Raw genomic sequence first — 22,314 nt, forward strand, 5'->3', positions numbered from 1 at the left:
TAAAAATTAAATCAATTTGAATATGTTATATTAATATCAACTCTTTAAAATTTCAGAATAACAGATCACCATCAGTGTTGTATGTAGATCAGAATGTGGTAGGTGTCAGTAATAAAAATTATTTATATAATTAAATGATAAACAGTGAAAAACTAAATTTTGTTAAAAAATTTTTTTTATTATTTTATTTGTTAAATTATACAATTAATGAAAAATTGAATATAAATTATTGTACTTGCAATATAAAGATTCAATTTAATTATGTGCTGGACATATTAAAGCCATATATCAGTTATGGTAACCTGTGTGACAATTTCAAAGTACGTGGTACGATCCAAAAGTTCGGGGAATGCAGTAATCTACGACAACAAAAGCATGTATTTGAAGTTACAGCGTATGAAATGGATTCTACCAAACCACCTCTACGTGTTCAGGTTAATTTCACCCATGTCATGTGATTAAACTGCGAGCGCTGCTATTTTTTTCCGGAGATAGTTACCTTTGTCCTGCGACGTAATCAAAATGGAGTTTCAAGAACAACCTCCAACATTTTGACTTCACCGTGACCTTTCACCGTAGAATCACCGTACACCTTTCTTAGCAATTTTAAAATCTCCGTAGGTGTTTTACCTAAACACTGACAAAATTTAATGTTGGAGGTTGTTCTTGAAACTCCACTTTGATTACGTCGCAGGACAAAGGTAACTATCTCCGGAAAAAAATAACAGCACTCGCGGTTTAATCACATGACATGGGTGAAATTAACCTGAACACGTAGAGGTGGTTTGGTAGAATCCATTTCATACGCTGTAACTTCAAATACATGCTTTTGTTGTCGTAGATTACTGCATTCCACTTTTGGATCGTACCACATATGTGCATTGAATGCTTACAAAATACAGGTATACCTCAAGTTACGCCATTTCGAGTTACATCATTCTCGATTATACGTCGTTTATCAAAAAAGTATATGGAAAAATAAAAATCAAGTTTAAGTCATTTTATTTGACTTTACATCCGTCTTCCACAAATATTGAAGTCATAATATCACTAGAAAAGTGTTAAAAGTGCACAAAATCATATTAAAATATGTACATTTACAGTTAATGTTAATATAATCATCATAAATCCTAAAGAACGAAACATGAAAACATTGTATTTCTGTGTTGTCGTCTTATTTAGCTGTCTTTAAGGCCACGAACACACATGCGTAAAATTGTGTGGCAGAAAACTGAATCAGAAATCAGCTTTCAGTTCAGTTTCTGCTTTACGCTTTTATGCCAGAACACACATACGTAAAAATTCTGACCGAATAGGAAACACCACTGCCACCAACAGTGCTAATTTTATTAATTTTTTCTTGTCATATATCTATTCCTTTGTACCTTCCATTTTTTTCCACTTCCTCTGCTATAATATAGAAAATTTAAATTAATACACTTGTATTCCGAATTCAAATAAAGAATGTGCGTGTAATCTAAATACTAAGCCTATAAATCAATTCTACTAGACCTACCTGTTGTTTGAAATTTTGCACCTATAGCCATCCATAAACGTTGTTTAAATATAGTGGCTTTATACATGACACTGATGTGGTGGAATGGATTCAATAAACTCCTCTATTTCATTTATTTTTTGTTTTTTCGAGACTGTCACAATTGTAGGGTTAACCCTCATTGCCGCCATTGTTAGAATAAAAAGCACGTGTCTACTTTGACGTCACAGAAAAGACTTCTCTTTATTGGAGGAATTTTGGCGTAAAAAGTAGAGACACGTTCTACTCTATTTTCAGTTCTGTTTCAGCCAAAATTTTAGAAAAATTTTTATGCTTTCTGTTTTACGCTAGATTTTACGCCGAATTTTATGCATGTGTGTTCCTGGCCTAAGTGCTTATTATTGGCGTTTTCCACCGTAGTTTCGACTTACGTTGTAACTACACAAGTAAATTCGACTTACGTCGTTTTTCGGCTTATGTCGCCTCTCCTGGAACCAATTACTGACATAAGGCAAGGTATACCTGTATTAGGTTTTTATAAATTATAAAAAAAATATTTAATAGATTTCAAAACTTTGCATATGTACTAGTAATGTGAAAGCAGAGTCCTAATGCTGCTGGAAAAGTTTTAAAGGCCACAAACTATAAACCTCAAATAGAAAAATTATCATCAACAGATTTTCCCATTAAATGAAATATTTTTGTTTCCATTATAATCACATTATTGTTTTCTTTTCACTTGTGTATAGTTTATTGTTCTTTTTCTGATCTAGATTAAAATGAAGTAAAATTTGTAAGCATGTTTTTAATTACTCAAAGTAAATATTTGAGTAATTAAAAAAATTAATTAACTTGGAGACTGTAGAACTTCATATCCACTTTACAGATAGTTCCTATGATATTTTCATTATCAGTAAATTATGTAATTTTTAATTTTTTAAAATATAGCATATATAAACTGTCTTTTTGTTTGGTTAAATCTGATTAAAAAAAAAAAATCTTACTAAAGTTAAAAATCCATAGAATATAAAATACCATTTGATCTAATATATGAATTATCAATTTTGTTTAAAGATTTTAAACAGTTTATATTCTCTGAGAATATATAAATTTAATCATATAAGTATATTTTTGTGGTTCTAATCTGATTTGAACATAGAATGTGTTTTAAATTTTATCATTGAACTATGAATAGTTTAGTATTTTAATTAAACATATCAACACATATGACATGCCATATTATACTACTATATTACAGTTTTTCATATGTAAAATAGTAAGTATAACTGAATTTATTAAGTATAGAATTGATATAAATCAATTTATACCAAAAAGTCAGATTTGAAGACAAGAAAATGAGAGAAAGGAAGAGTGATTTTGTTCTGAAGTTTATTATTTCAGAAAAAATTTAAAAACTTTTTTTTGCTTTCAAAGAACTTATAAAAAAATTTGAAATTTTTATTTTATTATTAAACTTAGCACAGAAAAGTTATAAACATGTTTTTAGACATTGAAGTTTAAATAATTTAATTTGTATTGCTGAATTTACATTATATTGTTTTTCAGTATTCAACTATAAACATTTTACTGTAAATTATTCTGTTTTCTATAAAAAAGTTTTTCACTGATCTACAGTTTAGTACAATGATTTTCCAGTGTGAAAGCTCAACTTTGAAATTGTTACACATGTATTTTCTGTATTTCATAATATGAAATTTGATAGATCTGCAGAAATAATGTAGCTATCTTTAATGATGTACTATTGTAGAAAATTATCATCAAATACTAAAAACTGATAATTTTCAACATTAATTAATTGTTACACATATCCCATTAAAGTTTTCCAATATTATTTAATTATAAGCATAACAAGATAATTATATTGGTGAATCTTTTTATGGTTTATCATAAAAAGGCATTAATTGGTAGTATTCAACTTGTTTGGTTTAAATTAAAATTTCATACATACTTACATATAAATAAAACAGTAAATACTTTTCTAGTAATGGTAAAATAATTTATGGAATAAGTTTTTTGTTTTAAAATGCTATTATTAGGTTGTTGCAAATGAAATGGCTGATTTTTTACTTCTAACTTTGAATATTTTATTTAATTTAAAACTTACATATTCAATTAAAATTGTCTCCACCAACATTAATATACTTTTCCCAATGCAGTAGAAATACATTAACACCAATTTGATTAAAATCACAAGATTGAGAAGGCAAAAGTCATTAAAGGTACTTTTTATTGTGTCTTCTTCCTCAGAGACTTTTCTTGCCAAAAACTGTCCAAATGTATAAAAAAAGTGATAGTCAGTTGGCAAAAAGTGTGGAGAATGAGTTTGGGTCATAATCCTGAAAGACACAATTCCTCATGTTGAAATCCTGAAATGCCTAAAACCTCAATTTTTAATGAAAAATTTGTTGTCTCTGTATGAGTGCATGCAGAATGGATTTCTGCATACCCTAAACAACATAGAAGCATGGCACAGAAGATGGGAAAATTTAGTAGAGAATGCTCACATTGGTGAATATTGAATCATTGAAGAATTTCAAATAGTGCAATGTTACATAGAAAATGAATATGAACATATTCTCTGAGGAGAACCATTCCCTAAAAGGGGGAAAAAAAGCAGATATTCATTACTGACTTCAAAATATAGTTAATGATTGTGAAAGCTGGCCAGCTCTTATGGATTACCTCCATGCGATATGTTTTTTCTTATGTTGATATTTTTATTTTCTTTCCCTCTATTTAAAATTTTCAGCACTGACTTTTATAATTCATAATTCTATATATTTGATTTTAGCTACTATGTATTAATGTAATAATAGTCTACAGTACTGTGCAAATTAATGTGAACACATCAAAATTAACACAATTTCGCTTTTTTTTTCACAGTTGGCAACATGTTTATGTCAATGTAGCGGCTATTTTGTTTTACCAATCTGACAGTCAGTGAGTAATAAGACATACCAAGCTACAGACGCATTACATTTTGTTATTTTTTTTTTGAATTATTGCGTTTTTGGTGAAGTTAAGCTGAACTGAGGCTTTATTAGCTTTTTTTTTAAGATGGATATTATTTCCAAAAAGTGCACTAAGATTGTTACTTTGAGTGAACACACATCAATGACTCAAAGAGATATTGCCAAGGAGTGAGATGTGACTTTAGGAGCTGTAAACAAGATTTTGAAGTAAAAAAGGGACACTGGGATGATTGAGGTGAACAGAAAAGGGAAATGTGGAAAGAAAAGAAAGACAACAGCAAGGAATGAAGCTTTTTTAATAAGGGAAAGTAAATTAAACCCTAGGAAAAAACGATATGATTGGACAAAAAAATATGTGATCTGGACTGTTGTAGATTGGAGGAAAGTGTTGTTTTCAGATGAGAGCCATTTTTGGTACAATAATGGCGATCTTGTTACGTTAGAAAAAGTGACAACGAAAAACTTATGGCAGCTCATATTGATCAAACAGTTAAACATCTGTTAAAGATGTTCTGGGGCTGCTTTTCTTATAAAGGTACCGAATACCTTGTGCCTGTCGAAGGCATGATGAACTCGTAAAAATACAGACTTGTCAGAACAAAGATTGGAAGTTGAACTAAAAAAAGTTGATGCCAATGATCAAGCAGTATTTCAACAAGACTCGGCTCCTTGTCATGTTTCCAAGGTCATGATTAAATATTTCAAAGACAAAAAGATATCATACTTTGAATGGCCAGGAAATTCACCAGATCTTAATCCGATTGAAAATTGTGGGCTGTAGTAAAAGAGTAAAAGCTAGACTTTGTAAAATAGATTGCACATCAAACACAAAACTGATTGAGGCTGTGGTTTCAAGACCAGCAAATAACAGAAAACTGTAAAAAACTTATTGATTCCATGCCAAAACATGTTTAAGAAGTTATTAAAGCCAAGGGAGGACATATTTCATATTAAAATAATTTAAATTGTATTCATTTTTTGATTCTATTTATCTTTAACCAATGTTTTTTTTTTTCAAATTTTCACCTGTGTTCACATTAATTTGCACAATACTGTATAAGTAAATATAATGTACACATTGATTATTACTGTTGTTAAATATTTTATCATGTAAAAGGGACTATGAAGTGCTCTGTCACATGTTTATGTTACTCAAATAAATTTTGTCTAAAAATTAAAATGTTTTTTAAAGGTTTATTATTATTATTATTTTTCCCAGGATTATATTTTCAGGATTTTGACTTTTTGGGATTTCTGCATTTAGGATTGTGTTTTTTGGGATTATGATGATCACCACTGGAGATTAAGGTGGATGGGGAAGAATTACATTTGAATACTTTTGAAGTCAAGAACTGCAGACCTCCAAATGATGCTCCTTACCTCTCTGAGTTCATTTGGTATTCATTTGTCTAGCTTGACTTTCCCTAACATGTTTAGATGTCAAGAAATGGTTGAATAATGTCCAGTATGTTCAACTTTTCCGCAATTTCCCGGACAGTCAGCTGATGTTCTGATTCAATGATGTTCTTCAATTTGATTTTTGAGATTTGTATTTCCAGAATGAAATTTTTTGAACCAATGCCTAGTCTCCTGCTCACTCACAGAACCTCTAACAATAGTTTTATTGGTATTTTGGGTTGCTTCAGCTGCACCATGTCTCTTATACTTGTAAAAGAAAAGTATTCAATTTCCTTTTTTCCATGCCATCAAAAAAAGTACTCTTAAACATATGGAAACATATGGAACTCACAATATAAATGAGATTACATTTTTAAATTTGCATATTATGTGTGTGCTCTTCCAGTTACAAACGTACAGCAATGTTCACATGGAAAAAAGTTGAACTTCAAGGCTAGAAAGTTTAAACTTTAAAAAAATTGTTATTTCATTTGCAATGACCCAATATTTCAAATCAACTTATTTCAGAAGATATTCCAGCTCTTTTTTCTTCTTTTTAAGATAACTTATTAGGCTCATTACAGGAATTTTTAATGTTGCAAATTGCTTAATAAAATTCTATAATAGTTTTGAGAACGTAAATGTTTTATATAAATTCTTAATACAGTTTACTTAGTTTTAAATCAGGAACATTATTATAAACATTCTTATAATAAAAATGTATGTATTATAAAATTTATTCTGGTTGTACAGGGTGGTTGGAAAGTAACTAGGCACCGAGAAATCACTGTAATTTCTATATTTCTAATGCAAAGATGATGAAAATTTTTTTGACAAGTACTTTATTAAATGGATATATGGATGTATACTTAAAATTCAATGTAAGTACTCTATCATCCATCAACAACAAAGTTTTTCTCAGAGCATGATGCAGATGAATGGCTACTTCTCTGTACATCTGCAACTGAACCTGTCATTTTAGCTTTCAGTGACAATTCTTGATTGTTTCTGAATGGATTGTGACATGACATCCCTTCACAATATACCATCATCTCTGCACATCAACCACTGATTTCCACACTTCATGGCATGCAGCTATCTACACTTGCTACTGAACAGATAAGCAATTGGCTTCCTTCTTTACTGCTGTGAGTGCAGTCTCTCCTGGTCACTGCCACATCAGTGATGGAGGAATTATAAAATTCCATTGGTTGATGTACATGCATGCACAAATTTATTACGATTGCATTGTGATTGCACAAAAATTATAGCAATTTATCAATGTCTAATTACTTTCCAACCATTGTGTATAAATATAAATTATTATAAATATCTTCTTGTCAGATGTGGTATTTTAGATCTTATATAATCTTCTTCTTTATCTTTGCCTTTTCCCATGTTTATATGGGTTGGCATTTGCTTCTCTAATATGTTCCTTCCATTTCTTCCTGTCTAAATCTTATATAATAAATATCTTAATAAATTTATACTTTTTTGCTTTTAGTTTTTATTAGCTATTTTTTCTTTATTAAATTTTCAAGAAATAAGATGCATTTACATTGGCATGCCTGACAAAAAGTTTTGGCGGTCTTTAGATTTTCAGGAATTCTTATTCCCATTTTACATTTAATTATTGCTAACATCTTATTATAACATCTTAAATAATATGGGTGTATTTATTTTATATTCAGTGAAAAAATAGCTAAAATGGAGCCTTTAAATCACTTTTGATATTTGTCTCTGCTACCACTTGCATTGATACAGTGTATGCATTGATTGATAAAAGGTTTAATATCATCGGTTAACATTCTAACTTCTCAATAGTGACACTTGGTTCAAAATAAGATCATAAAATGTAATTTAAAATTAGGTGCGTCCAACAACTTTATGCTGAAGTTTGGGAGTCCTGACTTCCTAGACACTCGCAGGCATGCTTGTGTGCATTATAAATCTATTTAAGACGACAGCAGGAAGGCTAGGCAGTTAAGGTATCAGACTTACTGCTCTGAGGGATTGAATCTAAGTGAGTGCCCCTGGAATATTTCAGGTGGTAGTCTGTCTAGGATAATTAGGCTCATCCCTCACCAATCCGCACGGGCCTAGTCAAACTTATGATGGCTATGACTAAAAGGATCCTCTTAGTGTCCACATGACAGAAAGAATCAAAAATCAATTGACTCTCAATTAGAATATTTTAAAACTTAAATATTTAAGAATCAATTGAATTCCTAGAAAAAATATAGTTTTTTGTAAACATTTATTTGGTTACATGAAACATGTTTTAGATAAATATTTTCATATTTTGATTTTAAGTGTCTTAAATATTATGATAAAAACACTGAATAATTTGAAAGATTTTTTTTATCATATGTGCAGATTATTGTTTTTGAATGAAAGGAAATTAAACTGATTGTATTGCATAATATACTGTATAACATAGTTTTTATTTAAAAAATGTTAATTCATATTTCAGACAAATCGACCAACTTCAATGCTTTTGTTGGAACAGAATATGGTGAGTTCATATTTAAGATGATTTCTGCTTTGAATTTAAATTTATTCAAAATATTCAAAACTAATACATTTTCAACATATACTTTAGAGATGATAAATTTAAATTTTTCATGGAGCCATAACAAAATAAATATTATACTACAACATAATTTATCATTTTGTTATGGTTTAATATTTATCTTTGTTTCAGTTCAGATCAGGAGAAAAAAAGTCATATATAATTTAATTTGATTGATAAAATATTCAAAATCAGAAAACAATGACTTAAGATAATTCTTGTATTGATTATTTTCGAATAATTTTTCAGATTTTTATTTTTTAAATGTGAAATATTTATGGATACAAATTGTAAAATTATTGTTTTTCTGTATGTGAGAAAATAAAATAATTTGATTGGTGTATCAACAGTGTTTCAGCACCATAAGTAACCTCTCTGGATGTTCTCCTGGTAGTTATCTATATTAGAATGTTCAATATATATTAAAATTAAATAAAAAGAAGTGTTTTTATATTGCATACATCCAGTTTAAGAGAGTGTTTGTGTCAAAAGAACATTTAAATATTTTAAATAATTACCATTATTCTAATTTTTAAATATTAATAGTTTTTATTTAATAAAATGTATGAAAAATGCAGTATAAAATGAATATAATGCTTTTGAATGATAATATATACAGTAGAGCATCGATTATCCGATCCCCGATTAACTAACTTATCGGTTAACCGACCGCGTTCTAGTCGGCAAATTCAAATGTCCGCTAGTGATGTGGCGCTACAATATTTGGTTATGTCTTTGTTATTTTAATATTATTTTTGTTAAATTTTTGCATGTTTTAGCTGGCAGCACTGGCTCGACCATGAAAGGGAGGCTAGTATTTAAACCAGGTCTAATACACTATACTAATAATGTATTTTTTCATACTTTTCGGTTATCCGACTTTTCAGTTATCCGACCAACCGCAGTCCCCAATTGAGTCGGATAATCGATGCTCTACTGTATTTGTATTTATTTATTTGAAGTAGCATGTATATATATTGTGTGTTTAAATAATGGAAAAATTTTATATATTTAAATTTTTTATTATTAATAATCAATTATTTCTTTTGTAGAATGGGAGTGCTCCTCCTAAAAAATCAACAGGAGGTGGAGGTGGTGGTGGTGGTCGCAAAAGAAAATTTGCCTCTTTAGATGAGGTATATATCTATTTAAAAATGAATTTCATTTGAAATAACTAAATATTGCATTTTTATATATAAATACATTAATTTTTTTATCAAAATAATACCAAAATTTGTTAAATATGAGGAACTGCTTAATTTGACTTGTTTTACTTAAATAAAACAAATATTCCAAACATTTCCATGTCTACAGACCTCTCTGAGGCAAAATAATACTGATATAAAATAACATAAAACTTTATGCCAGCTGTAAGAAGCCAGATACTCACAGCCTGACTAATATGACACAGATTGATATGACTAAAATAATAGATATACATATCAATGCATTACATGCCAAAAACATAATGACCATTATACACAGAATTAAATAAACAAACTTACAAAATCAGAATAAGCAGAAAAGTTATATAACAAAATATTATAATGATAATATATCAAACTATGTATTACTTTACAGTCAGATTTAAATAATATATATATATATATATGTATGTATGCATATTTTTAATGTTGAAAAATTTTTAAATGCCTTTTAAAAATATTTTATATAGGATTCACAAGAAAATACTCCAAGTCCCCGTATAACAGGGAGTTTGGTAGCTCATCATGATGATCTCATCACTCGAATGAAAAACATTGAAATGTTAGAATTAGGTAAACATAGAATTAGGCCATGGTATTTTTCACCCTATCCACAGGTTAGTTTTTTCTCTAACTTTTATATTATTTTTTAAGATATATTTTATTATTTTCATTCTTAATATAAGAATTTTCTAATAAGCCTTCTCAAATGACATTTTTTTGATACTACTTTTATTGATATATTGTTGTTTTTAACAGCAGTGTGTCAGTAAAATTATGTTTTAAAACAAAGTATTATCAAATAAATGGTATAATATTATGAATTACAAAGATGCTTTTAAAGATTGGTTTAAAATTTCTAGCTAAAAGCTGAATAAACAAATTGCTGACATCAATGAATTATACACTATGAACTCATGAATAGTATAACACTAGATGAGATACTGGTATATGTCTATAATCATCCTTAATGGAATAAAGTTGTAATAAAAAGTAACACAAATTTAAATATTCAACAAATTGGAAGGAACATAATTTATAACACAAATCCGCTACATTATTTATGTTGATATTTATAGAAAACAAACATTTTGAGGAATTAATATATAGAATAATAAATATAAATATACATTATTCAAATTACATTTTAATCCAGTAGAGAACAAAATTCAATGATGAACTAACATTTCAACTTTATTCAAAGGCCATCATCATCTTGGTTTAAAAGATGGAACATATAGTTTGTCATTGAATTTTTGTTCTCTACTGAATTAAAGTGTAGTTTGATGTTTTTATTATTAACAACAACCAGTATTTAAAGTGTGGTTTACATTATACATTATTTTTTAATTAAAATAAATATGTGCTTGATTGTTAAGGGATTTTCATAATCTTCAAAATTTATCTTATGAATAAAAAAACATTGTTTTTGAATGAATTTCATCTGAAAGATGTTTATGATATTTGAGTAAATGTAATAATGAATAAATAAATTTTGAAATGTGTATTATAAAAAATTACACGACATTTGTTAATCAAACAACCATCTAGGAATGGTTTGAACCTGATGCAGAACCCAGAAGGGGTTTGAAAATGTTTGTTTTTCGTTGTTTCATTATCACACTGTAATTGGTTCCGTGTACGTTATTAACAATATTTGGTGTGATGAGTAGTTATTTAAAAAATAAAGATTTGCTAGGCATAAATTTTTCAATTCTATTAAATTGATATCAGTATTTGAGAAATGAAAATGATAAAAGTTATATCATTTGTATGTAAAAATTATTAATTTTATTTTGTTTCGATGAGTATAACATTTAATATATCTTTTAAGCAGGAACTAGTGTCACTGCCTTGTATTTATTTATGTGAATTTTGTCTTAAATACATGAAGTCAAGAAAATGCTTACAAAGGCATATGGTGAGTAAAATATCTGTAGTATTGCATAAGAATTATTTCATTTGTGTACACAAACTTTTAAAAATGCAAATAAATAAGCTCTAATAAATTTTTAAAAAGTTATTAAAATTTATATTAAGATAAATTTGTTGTTTATTAATATAAAAATATCAATATTCTTTGATATAATCTTAAAAGATGTAACAAGCCTCACAAAAAAAACATATTATTTTAATAAAAGCTATAGTAAATTGATCTAATAAAAATCTATAGCTAATATACCTTTAACTTATAACTTAATATTTCATTAAAATAAATGAAATATTATTAGTTATAATTATACTTTCAATAAAATCAAATTTTAATATTTTAAAAATTATTTATTTTTAGGCTAAGTGTAATTTAAGACATCCACCTGGAAATGAAATATATAGGAAGGGAACAATTTCTTTCTTTGAAATTGATGGACGAAAAAATAAAGTAAGATTGCTAATTAAATCATTTACATTTTTTTTGCTGTTCATTCACTCATAATCCTTCTCCATGTTATTTAATTACGAATTTCAATTTTAAAAATAAGCATACTGGTATTCAAGTGTGCAACAACTTGAAACAATGTCTGTAGTAAATAAAAAGAACCATTATTTAAAAAAAAAATTAATTTCCACAGAAAAGGAAATTTTTTACAATAAATTGAAGATACAAAAACTCTTAAGAGATGACAAATTGCTTGTGTAAAGCTTTCTTTTTGTTTTCTTAACTGCTAATAATTGTTTAAAATGTCTTTTTATTTATAATTAATGAAGTATATTTTTTATTTTAATATAATTTCACAGACTAGAGTATATTCCCTTAGAGAATAAGACTCTCTAATGTGTGTGTTTTTCAATTTTAATACTTGAAGTGAGATTTTCAACCTACATTTTTATTAAATTTTGATGATGATATATTTGATGATAAATTAAAACAATATAATGTTTAAAAATATTTAATCTTACAGGTTTATGCTCAAAACCTTTGTCTTCTAGCCAAATGCTTTTTAGATCATAAAACATTATATTATGATACAGATCCATTTCTCTTTTATGTGATGACTGAATGTGATAATAGAGGTTTCCATATTGTCGGTTATTTCTCTAAGGTAAGTTAATTTACTAATTAAACACATTTTAGTAATGTAATTGAAGTATTTTATTCATGTTGATTTTTTTTAATAAAGGAGAAAGAATCAACTGAAGATTATAATGTAGCCTGCATTCTGACACTCCCACCTTATCAAAGGAAAGGATATGGAAAATTGTTAATTGAATTTAGTAAGAAATTTAGTTTCTTAATATTAAGTTAAGAACATTGTTTGGTTAATTAAACAATACACTTATAAAATGTACAATTTTAGGTTATGAGTTATCTAAATTTGAAGGTAAAACAGGTTCTCCAGAGAAACCTTTATCCGATCTAGGATTATTATCATATAGGAGTTATTGGTCTGAAACGATATTGGAAATAATGGTGAATTTGAAGCCGGGGGAAGGTGGTGAACGTCCTCAAATCACTATAAAGTGAGTATATACCATTATAGTAATAATACAGTTTTTTAGCATGAAATTTGCTATGTAATAAAGAATGATATATAAGAGCAATTCTTGATCTTTTGTCTTTCGTGGACCTACATTTAAATATGTCTGGAAGTTGCAGACTGTTAGAAGATTCAAATTGAAATTAAAACCATTTATTTTGACAAGTCAGAATTTTATATTAAAATAAATAAATAAATAAATAAATAAATATATATATATATATATATATATATGATATATATGACTGCCTTTAGTTCAAAAGTATGCCATTATTATGTTTATCTATTTATTATCTGATTATTTTTCTAGTTTTAAGTTGCTTTCAAGCCTCCAGAGTCTTTTCGACCATTGAGGTCTGCAGACAACAAATTAAGCATTGACAGTATTTAATACTTAAAAAATTTTAGTAAAAAAGTACATTTCATTATTATTCTAAGTTAATACTAATCTTGTTCTTAAGTTTGGAGAAATTACAAGTAAATAAAAAGGCTGTACTATAGATTACCACCTATGGAATTTCGGGACTTTAAGTATATATTTGAACTCGGGACAGAGACGAGTTCAACAGTACTATACTTTTGGAACGGAGATAAAAAATAAGAAAGTCATCATACTTTAAGTTATCATACTTTTTTAATGATATCATGCAGACGGCATCGTAGTTGCCAGTACTGCAATCTTGTGGTAAAGTCTGCAAACCATGATGTCAGACTACGGTCATCTCCCGGAGGGATAGGTTAGGTTTGTTGGACAAGCCGCGATAGTGGTGCGTAGTACTAGCCGACCGCGAGCGATAGCAAGCACGTCAGCGGCTGAGGGGCCTTCGGCCCCGAGCGTGTGCGTAAAGAACTTAACTCAAATTGCAGACAATCGGTATGCTCGTGGATCAACATCTGCCTCTGTTCAAGGCATGTATGAACAACTTGCCGGACTGCCTGTTAAACACGCGATAGGCTTAGCGGCGAGAGCAATGTGACTCAACTCCCAATCATTGCGCGATCACCAATAAAAGTATGATAACTTTATTTTTCGTCTCTGGTCCAAAAGTAGGGTATCATTGAACTCATCTTGGTCCCCTCAGTTCAGACATGTATTCAAAGTTCCGAAATTCCATAGGTGTAATCTATAGTATCCCCAAAAAAAGTTTAATATAAAATAATTTTTCTTTTGAAATTCAGAAATAAAATTAAATAAAATTTTATATTTCAATATTATTATGCTTTTATTCTTTTTACAGTGAAACGTCAGAATTAACTAGCATTAAAAAAGAGGATGTTATATCAACTCTTCAGTACCTGAATCTCATAAATTACTATAAAGGTCAATACATCATCACCTTAACCAAAGATGTAATAGAAGCATATCAACGTGCTGCGGCAAAGAGAATCGTTCGGATCGATCCAAAATGTCTACACTGGACTCCTAAAGATTGGTCAAAAAGAGGAAAATGGTGAAAATAATATAATTAGTGCACAAAAGTTCTTTGCATCATTTGATCTCATTTTCATCATAAACTAAAATCTTCAGGTTCTTTGTTGCAAAGTGACTAATTTGCAGAATTAGTTGACATTACATTCTGTGTATAAATGCCAAAATCATTTATAGTAAGTGAGGACTTCTTCATCTGTAAATAGTTTCCGAATTCTGTAAAGTTTCATCTTTTTGGTTTCCATCATTCCGACCGAGTACGATCAAGACAGAAATCATTTTCTGACGTCACTTCTCGCATATTTAAAAATGGCACATACGAAGAGGCTGAAGAATATGGTTCTTTGAAATCAGAATGTCGTAACTTTGTCTTAAAATGTTAACTCTTGCTATATGAATTTTGACTCGAATGAATGAATTAAAAATGTGTAATAAAGGAATTTTTTTTATAGAAGAATTGTATTTATAAATAGAAGCTTAAGCATGACAAAACAGTTTTGTCGTCAGACGATTATATATACATTAAGGGATTCCTACCTCACGATTGTCAGATCAGTTCAAATCCACTCGTCGGCAAGATGGCCATTCAACATCAATCTACCAATATAGGGATCTGGATTCAAATCCAGTTCAGACTAGGTAGTTTGGATCAAGGCATCAGTCTCCATCTCGTGCCGACTCGCATATTTGATCTGCCCGTAATGAGTAAAATTGTGAACAGCCTTGTAGATTTTAACATTATGGTGTTTTATGCTGTTGCCAGTTAATTAAATCTAATTCAAATCCTCGTTATTTTTATTGGATTTTAGGAGGTATTTGTCATCCTTCTTATTGCATAGGATCTATTACGATTTCGGTTTACCCGAATCCTATAAAATGGAACATGTTTTGTTGTGTGTTGATATCTGAAAAGAGAGATTCAAAACTTTTAAATAATCCTTAAAAGTTATTTTTCTTATTAAATTTTTATTGATCAATTCTCTTTGAAATATTATTTACTTTATCTACTGAGTTTTCTAATGTAAGTAACATCTATTTTGTAATTATAGTTAAAATTTTACATAATTAGAGGTTCAAATTATCAGATTAAATTCTAGAAATGGCATCATTAATTTATTCACATATGCATAAACAATTTACTAACAAAAAGTAAAGACGAATCACTAAGTAAATCATTGTTTTTTAAATAAAATCTTTTATAATTCAGATAATTTAAATAAGATTGAAGTCAAAGAAAGTATATTTACTATTATAAATATATTCAAAAAATTTAAAACAATGGAATCGGTAGTATTTCTAAAAACTTTTTAAATTCTAAAAATAAGTAAGATTATTTCTAGATTAAAAACAAGTAAAACTACTCTTTCTTATCCGACTTCGAGTGATTTATGCTAGCAGACAAGCGGATAACGAAAAAATACTATACTTTAGCTGCCAATAACTTGATGATTATTAAGTTTACAAATCCCAAATGCATTTCGCTTACCAAACCTCATCAGCGGACAAATGAACTTCAACACAGCTGTTCCTTTTATGCTGGGTGATTCCCCCCCCAGCATCCATCAACGTTCATATCAGTATTCTGATTTATCACATTTTTGCATATTCAACGATACAAAAATGTTCTATTATTCTTCTCTTAAGACAACTTTTAACTTTATATAATATTTTACAATTATATTTGTTACAGTGTAGGTACCATGGTGATTCCTGACTTTTTAGCCGAATTGCAGCTTCGTGTCTCTAACTTCCTGTTTCTCCTATGTAAAGTTTTAGTTGTGGACAAGTAAAAGATAATTTATAGACTACACCCGCAACATCGAGCTGGTCCTTTAACATATCCTGATCCTCGTTATTTATTACATTAATTGCTTTCATCAACTTATTTTATTGTTTCACCACTACACATATAGAAATTTTTTTTTTTAAATCGGTTTATATTGTTCAAATAAATTATTTACATAAGGGAATTTAACACAAATATTCATTATTTGATTTTTAACATTATATCTATGATTTATAAAAGATTCATACCACTTACATAGTATGTTCTTTGGGTAATCATTTAATAAGTATTTTATAAAGAGTTGGCTTGTTTCTTTTTCTATATCGTCTTGTAACGAAGTTCTATTTAATATTTTCCTTAGTTCCATTATAAGAAAAAGTAGTTTTACTTTTTTTAATCTAGAAATAATCTTACTTATATTTACTACCGTTATTCTCTTCTATATTATTATTTTATTCATTTCTAAGATAAAATCAAGTTTGATATTCCATTGTGCGAAATATAACGAAAGTTAAAGGAGCTTTCACACCTCATGCATTTACAAAATAATGAAACACGTACACGAACGTAAACTAACACCTTGTTTTCTTTGCTGGGAAGTGTAGTGAAAAGAATGAAATATTCATGAAATGGATCAAGGAAAATTAGAATTATCTTGCTTCTGTTTGACTTGATGTTTCTTTTTATTTTTAATGCAACTCTTAAGCTTTCCTTTTGACAAATGTATACGAGTATATATATACACAAATACAGCTATATACCGGTATTATATAAGTATATAATGAAAGCTAGACGATTTCTAAAATTAAAATCTTTCGCCAGCGGATGTCACGTTACTTAGTTGAGATGGCTAATCATTGTAAAAGTTTTTAAATAAATGCTTGCTTATTTATTTATTTTTCACTGATTAAGCGTTGTATTCGTTTTATTCAGAACATGTTATTTTCTTTCTAATATTAAAGTTTTTGAGAATCTTTTTATCCTGCGAGCACTCCAGGCTTTGTGGAACCCGATATACGTGTTTAACCTTATAAAATATGAAGCGACCCGAACTCGAACCAGAACCTCCAGCAATAAGCTGATGCTCTTTTGAGATTCGCGACGCTATCGGAATTCTTTATAAACTTATGATTTATAATTTAACAATATGCCGATTTCTCTATGCAAGGCTAATCATAAAATAACTTAATTTTCGCCAATTTTATCTGAATAATTGATTTTTTAAAAAGTTTTAACTAAAGAAACAGTTTAAATATTGACACACCAAAAATTAATAATGGTAAATTAAGTAGTCGTGGAGTTCTATTCCAAACTACTAGCTTATGGGATCGGCCAGGCCCCACAATGTGATGAGTATCGGGGCCCGACACATTCCAAAAGGGATTTTCCTATCCGTCCGGATTCGATCCCGGATTCCCCAGAACAATAGGTCTCCCACCTAAAGGTGACTCTCGTATAACGCTAATTAAGTTCCAGAGAAATGTCGGGTTAAGTAACTTCTCCACACTTATTACCTAATTAAATGCCTTTTTCAAAAACGAAACTGAAAAATAAAATTATAAGTAGTGTGCACACAAAATGCCAAAGGGAATTTACGTGTATAAAATTTCGTAATTGTTAGTACAGAAGATTATTTTTATATTTTTCTAACAAGATTGCCACGAAAAATAAAAATCATTCATCATTACAGAGGAAAGCTTTCATCAGTTAAGGGGAAATTGCACAATATACAAAAAGGTAAACAGATGATTTCGTCTTATATCGAAATCATTTCGTATCACTGCAATTACGAGGGTTACCTGTATTTTTAAAAACAAATATAAAATTTACAAACATTTTACAAACATACAATTTACAAACATACATCGGGCGAAAAGTCTTGAATGCTATTAAAATAAGTTCTGGAAGAATAAATTACGAGGCAGAAGAATTGAAATTTAAAACTTAACAAAGGCACAGTACAATCTCGATAAGATGGAAGCCACTAGATCGAGGTGTTCGGTAATCTGACACTAGTCGACTCTCGGGAATTAACGATGTGTTGTCAAGTCTTAGACAAGTTCAGAATCCATTTTTTTTTTTTTTTTTAATACTAAATTTGAACACTTTCTTTGGTCACGATATTAAAGACTATTAGGCTCGTCATCTTATAACACAATACTGCATAAATATAAAATTCAGATCCCGAAATTTTCCACTAAATTTAGTGAAAATCCACCAACTTGTCAACATTGATTAACGGCAAATATTTTATTTTCGTTTGTTTAAACTATCGAATGCATTTTACTTCTAATAATCTGACACTGTTCCGGTCTCGTATATGTCGGATTACCGAGATTATACTGTAGTAACAGTATCTTACAAGCAAATTAAGAACTTGTACGAGATCAGCAAGCTTAACTACATGTAAATGTTTAAAAAAACAGTAATTTTTTTTAATTTCGTAAGTATTTTCATGTTATGCAGTAGTAAAAATTTAGTGTATCATTCGTAAAAGTGTCAGTTATGAAGCGACTGATTGTGTAATTTATCATTATTTTTTAATATTTGAACGTTTCTATTAAAGCGCCTAAATTTTCTTCGGCTCGGGAAAAATCTCCAGCTTTCCCTCGGGATGGCTCTGGTTCCTCATCACCAGACTGCCCCATTGTGGACAAAAAGACACGAAAATTAGCGGGGAGAATGTCTTCCAATAACAGAAAAAATGGTGTTATATTTTTACATTTAATCTGTATTCTTTTGTAATTCCCTGTATGTATACTATATTTTTATTGATATGCATTACAGGTAATGTTTAATTAATATGATACGCCATCTATTGTATATCCTAGTACTGAAAAATATTTTAATAACATAAAATGAATCATTTTAGAATTATGATAAACATAAATTTTCGAAATAATGCAATACCGAAAACGAAAATAACTTACAAAACTAAACAAAACTAAACCTGATATTTATTAAATTAATAATTAAATGATATAGCCGGACTCTTATCGGGCTATAATATGGCTAATAATTGATTATCCATATTATAGCGATAGAGCTCGATAAGAATCTGGCTTTATCGTTTGAAAGTTATTTACATTTTATTTACTTATTTCATTTCAATTCTATTTACTTCATCAATATTTACTTTTGTTATCGAACATTATTCTGAAATCTATAGCAATTCCTATTTTAGTTGACTTTGGTTCGAGTTTTGCCTATTTACAACTGATAATTCAGTTGCAATTTATATTACAGAGCCGTTTAAGTATGACATCAACAAAAATATGCTTTTATTTTATTCCCCCTCCCCACGATCACCAGTCATTAATTAAGGTATCCCCTCTCCCTACTTATGTCATCAGTCCAGAAGTTAAAACCATTCACAATTAGCGTACGAGTTGGCTTTCACCAGATGGTCCCAAGTTCGATTTCCGTTCTCCTTTGCCTGTGATTTCTATTTTGTTTATATCTGGTTACGTAGCAATGTCTGTTGAAGTCTCGGATATGTCGGGTCCCGGCCAAACTCACGATGAATGTGGAAAAATGGCAATCTTAATGCCACAGCGTGCTAAATGTTAAAAGAGTAATATTAATAATACTATTATTATTTTGAATAGAGAAGAAACATTTTAAATATTTTATAAATGCAGAATTGGATTAGATTGATGGGGTAAGGTTACACAATATATCAGCGATCTGTGCCTCCCGGATGGACTTTCTATAGGAAACTGGACCCTATTTAAGTGTTAGACATGTGGACTAAACCTGAAAAATTCCATAAGACACGAACCCCGACCAGTGTTCATTTAAAAAAAAAAAGTAAAAATTCTATTGCCTTTCCCATATTTCAGAAATTCCAGCAATTATTAATATTTTATGTTTATAGAATATCTGTGTCTATTCTCTAAATAATGGCCATTGTAATAAAAATAATTAATAAATAGGCGCCAAAGTATTATATTTTAATTTATATTATTTCTCGTCTTTCGAAGAAATAAAAATCTAAATACACTATTGTTAAAAATACAAGAGGGAATTTTATTAAAACATTGAAATTAATAATAAAATAAACTATAATATATAATGTAGTATAATACCCCCGCTTTACGACTGGTATATTTATATATAAAATGTATTTTTCTCTTGACTTCTCGCAAAACTCTATTTCCAAGTTTTCTTTTGCTATTTTCACGAAACCCTATTTCTCTTGACAGTTCTCATAAAGCCCTCATAACACAGGGCTTATAATAGGTCATGCAGGAAAAACGACGGCTCGCTATACGTAATTTTCAACTAGGTCGTAAAACGAGGGATTACGATTAATATAATATTATCTCTACTTTAACACAGAATAATAAATAATATATATATATTTTAATTCAATATAGGCTAAAAGTCATTTTTAAAAATTTTACTTAATAATTTATGATTTATTCATAAATAATTTAAAAGAAAAAAAAAAAAACAATTTATACTCGTACCGCCTATCCGTGAAATAACAATGTTAAAACATTGTCTTAAAAAGTGGCACATGATTCAGTTGTTATTTTAATGACTATAATGACCTTCGTTCTGAATAATAATATATATTTTTTCTTTTATATCTTAGAGAATGGTGCAAAAATCAGACTTAAAAGTACTTGAGATTATGACCTTCTTATGTTATAAACATACATCACCTGCTACTTCAATGTAAGCGGTTATGAGGTCTTTCGGAAGATATAATCAGACGAAGCATATTTATCATAATAATTGAGTATTATCTTCCATCTTTATTAATTTTTTAAAAAAGAATTATTCAATGAAATATTAATATTAATTTTCAAACCAGAAAAGGAGGGGGGAGGTTTAATGAATTTACACGAAAAACATTTAAACAAATAAATTATTTATCACTTAATGCAACATTCTTATAATCAGATTTGATTTTGAAGCCAGTTAATTAATTCTTATTAATGAATAAATAATATAGATTAAGTATAATTTCCTTTTATGTTTTATGCAGTTGACCTTTAAATGAATAAATCATAGTCGTTTAATACGTGTGACAAGTCGACAGACAACGGACAATGGTGATTTCGTTATCACGTGATTGTTTCTTATTAAATATACAGAAAAAAATGACTGAAAAAATTTAAAATAAAAATGATTATCTTAAAGAGATAATTATAATTAATATAATTAATTATATTAAAAGTTTGTGTGTAAAGAAATTAATGTGCTTTTATATTAAGAAATTTATAAATATATTTAAATAAAATATATATAAAGTTAAATAGCAAAATGTTAAAAATAGTAATTTTGTTTTAATAATAAAAATAAATAAAATAATTTTATTACTGTATTTAAAATCCTTAATTCTAATTAGAATTTATATTATGTTAATAATTAGGATTTAAATTAATTCTTTTTTGGTACAAGAATAATTCTAATTAAATATAATTAATTTGAATTATTGAAGTAAAGAATTGTAAGCAACTTAAAATAAATCACATAATTATTTATATTAAATTTATAAATCATTAATTTGTAATTTTTTAAATTTATTTCGACTTTTTTCCATTTTTCTCACCATTATTTTACTTTATTTTAAACTTTGTTCTAATTGTTATATATGGAAATAGAACTCGATGCAAAGATAATGCATTAAGAGTGGAGAAAACAATAAAACAATGGATGTTTTAGTGCTTCCTTTAATATCTTGTAAATATAAAATCAGTACACTTCTCTGCTGGATTTTCTTAAGAAGATAATAACTTAGCTCAACAAATAAGAAGGGCAATTGATGTTTGTTTTACTTTAACTTTATTTATTTATGTCTTGTGAGTTAAATAAATTATCTAAACCCAAATTAAATTTATATTTTCCGCCGGAATAATCGCCTCAAATGCTTGCTAATGCTAGGAAATTAATGTTTTATTATAATTGAATCGATTTTTATATTAATCTAACTAATTGAAATTTGAATT

General features: G+C 28.4%; 2 protein-coding genes across 5 annotated transcripts in view; both read left to right on the plus strand.

Annotated features, from left to right (window-relative positions):
• Positions 1-15,356, plus strand: part of Tip60 (Histone acetyltransferase Tip60) — a 29,846-nt gene extending 14,490 nt beyond the window's left edge. For 2 of the 4 annotated variants that reach the window (XM_067283501.1, XM_067283357.1), the window contains exons 6-15: positions 57-98; positions 8,360-8,401; positions 9,511-9,594; positions 10,134-10,280; positions 11,498-11,584; positions 11,954-12,043; positions 12,564-12,704; positions 12,783-12,876; positions 12,960-13,122; positions 14,378-15,356. In XM_067283501.1, coding sequence (XP_067139602.1) covers positions 57-98; positions 8,360-8,401; positions 9,511-9,594; positions 10,134-10,280; positions 11,498-11,584; positions 11,954-12,043; positions 12,564-12,704; positions 12,783-12,876; positions 12,960-13,122; positions 14,378-14,594 — 1,107 coding nt within the window. In that variant the 3' untranslated portion in view covers positions 14,595-15,356. The remainder of the gene's footprint in view (positions 1-56; positions 99-8,359; positions 8,402-9,510; positions 9,595-10,133; positions 10,281-11,497; positions 11,585-11,953; positions 12,044-12,563; positions 12,705-12,782; positions 12,877-12,959; positions 13,123-14,377) is intronic. The other 2 variants (XM_067283572.1, XM_067283432.1) reach the window with 1 other exon arrangement.
• LOC136986253 (uncharacterized) overlaps positions 1-22,314 on the plus strand; it is a 171,553-nt gene that overhangs the window by 116,180 nt on the left and 33,059 nt on the right. The window lies entirely within an intron of this gene.

Source organism: Centruroides vittatus, unplaced genomic scaffold (genome assembly GCF_030686945.1).
Source record: "Centruroides vittatus isolate TY-2023 unplaced genomic scaffold, ASM3068694v2 contig_1012, whole genome shotgun sequence".
In the NCBI taxonomy this organism is placed as follows: domain Eukaryota; kingdom Metazoa; phylum Arthropoda; class Arachnida; order Scorpiones; family Buthidae; genus Centruroides; species Centruroides vittatus.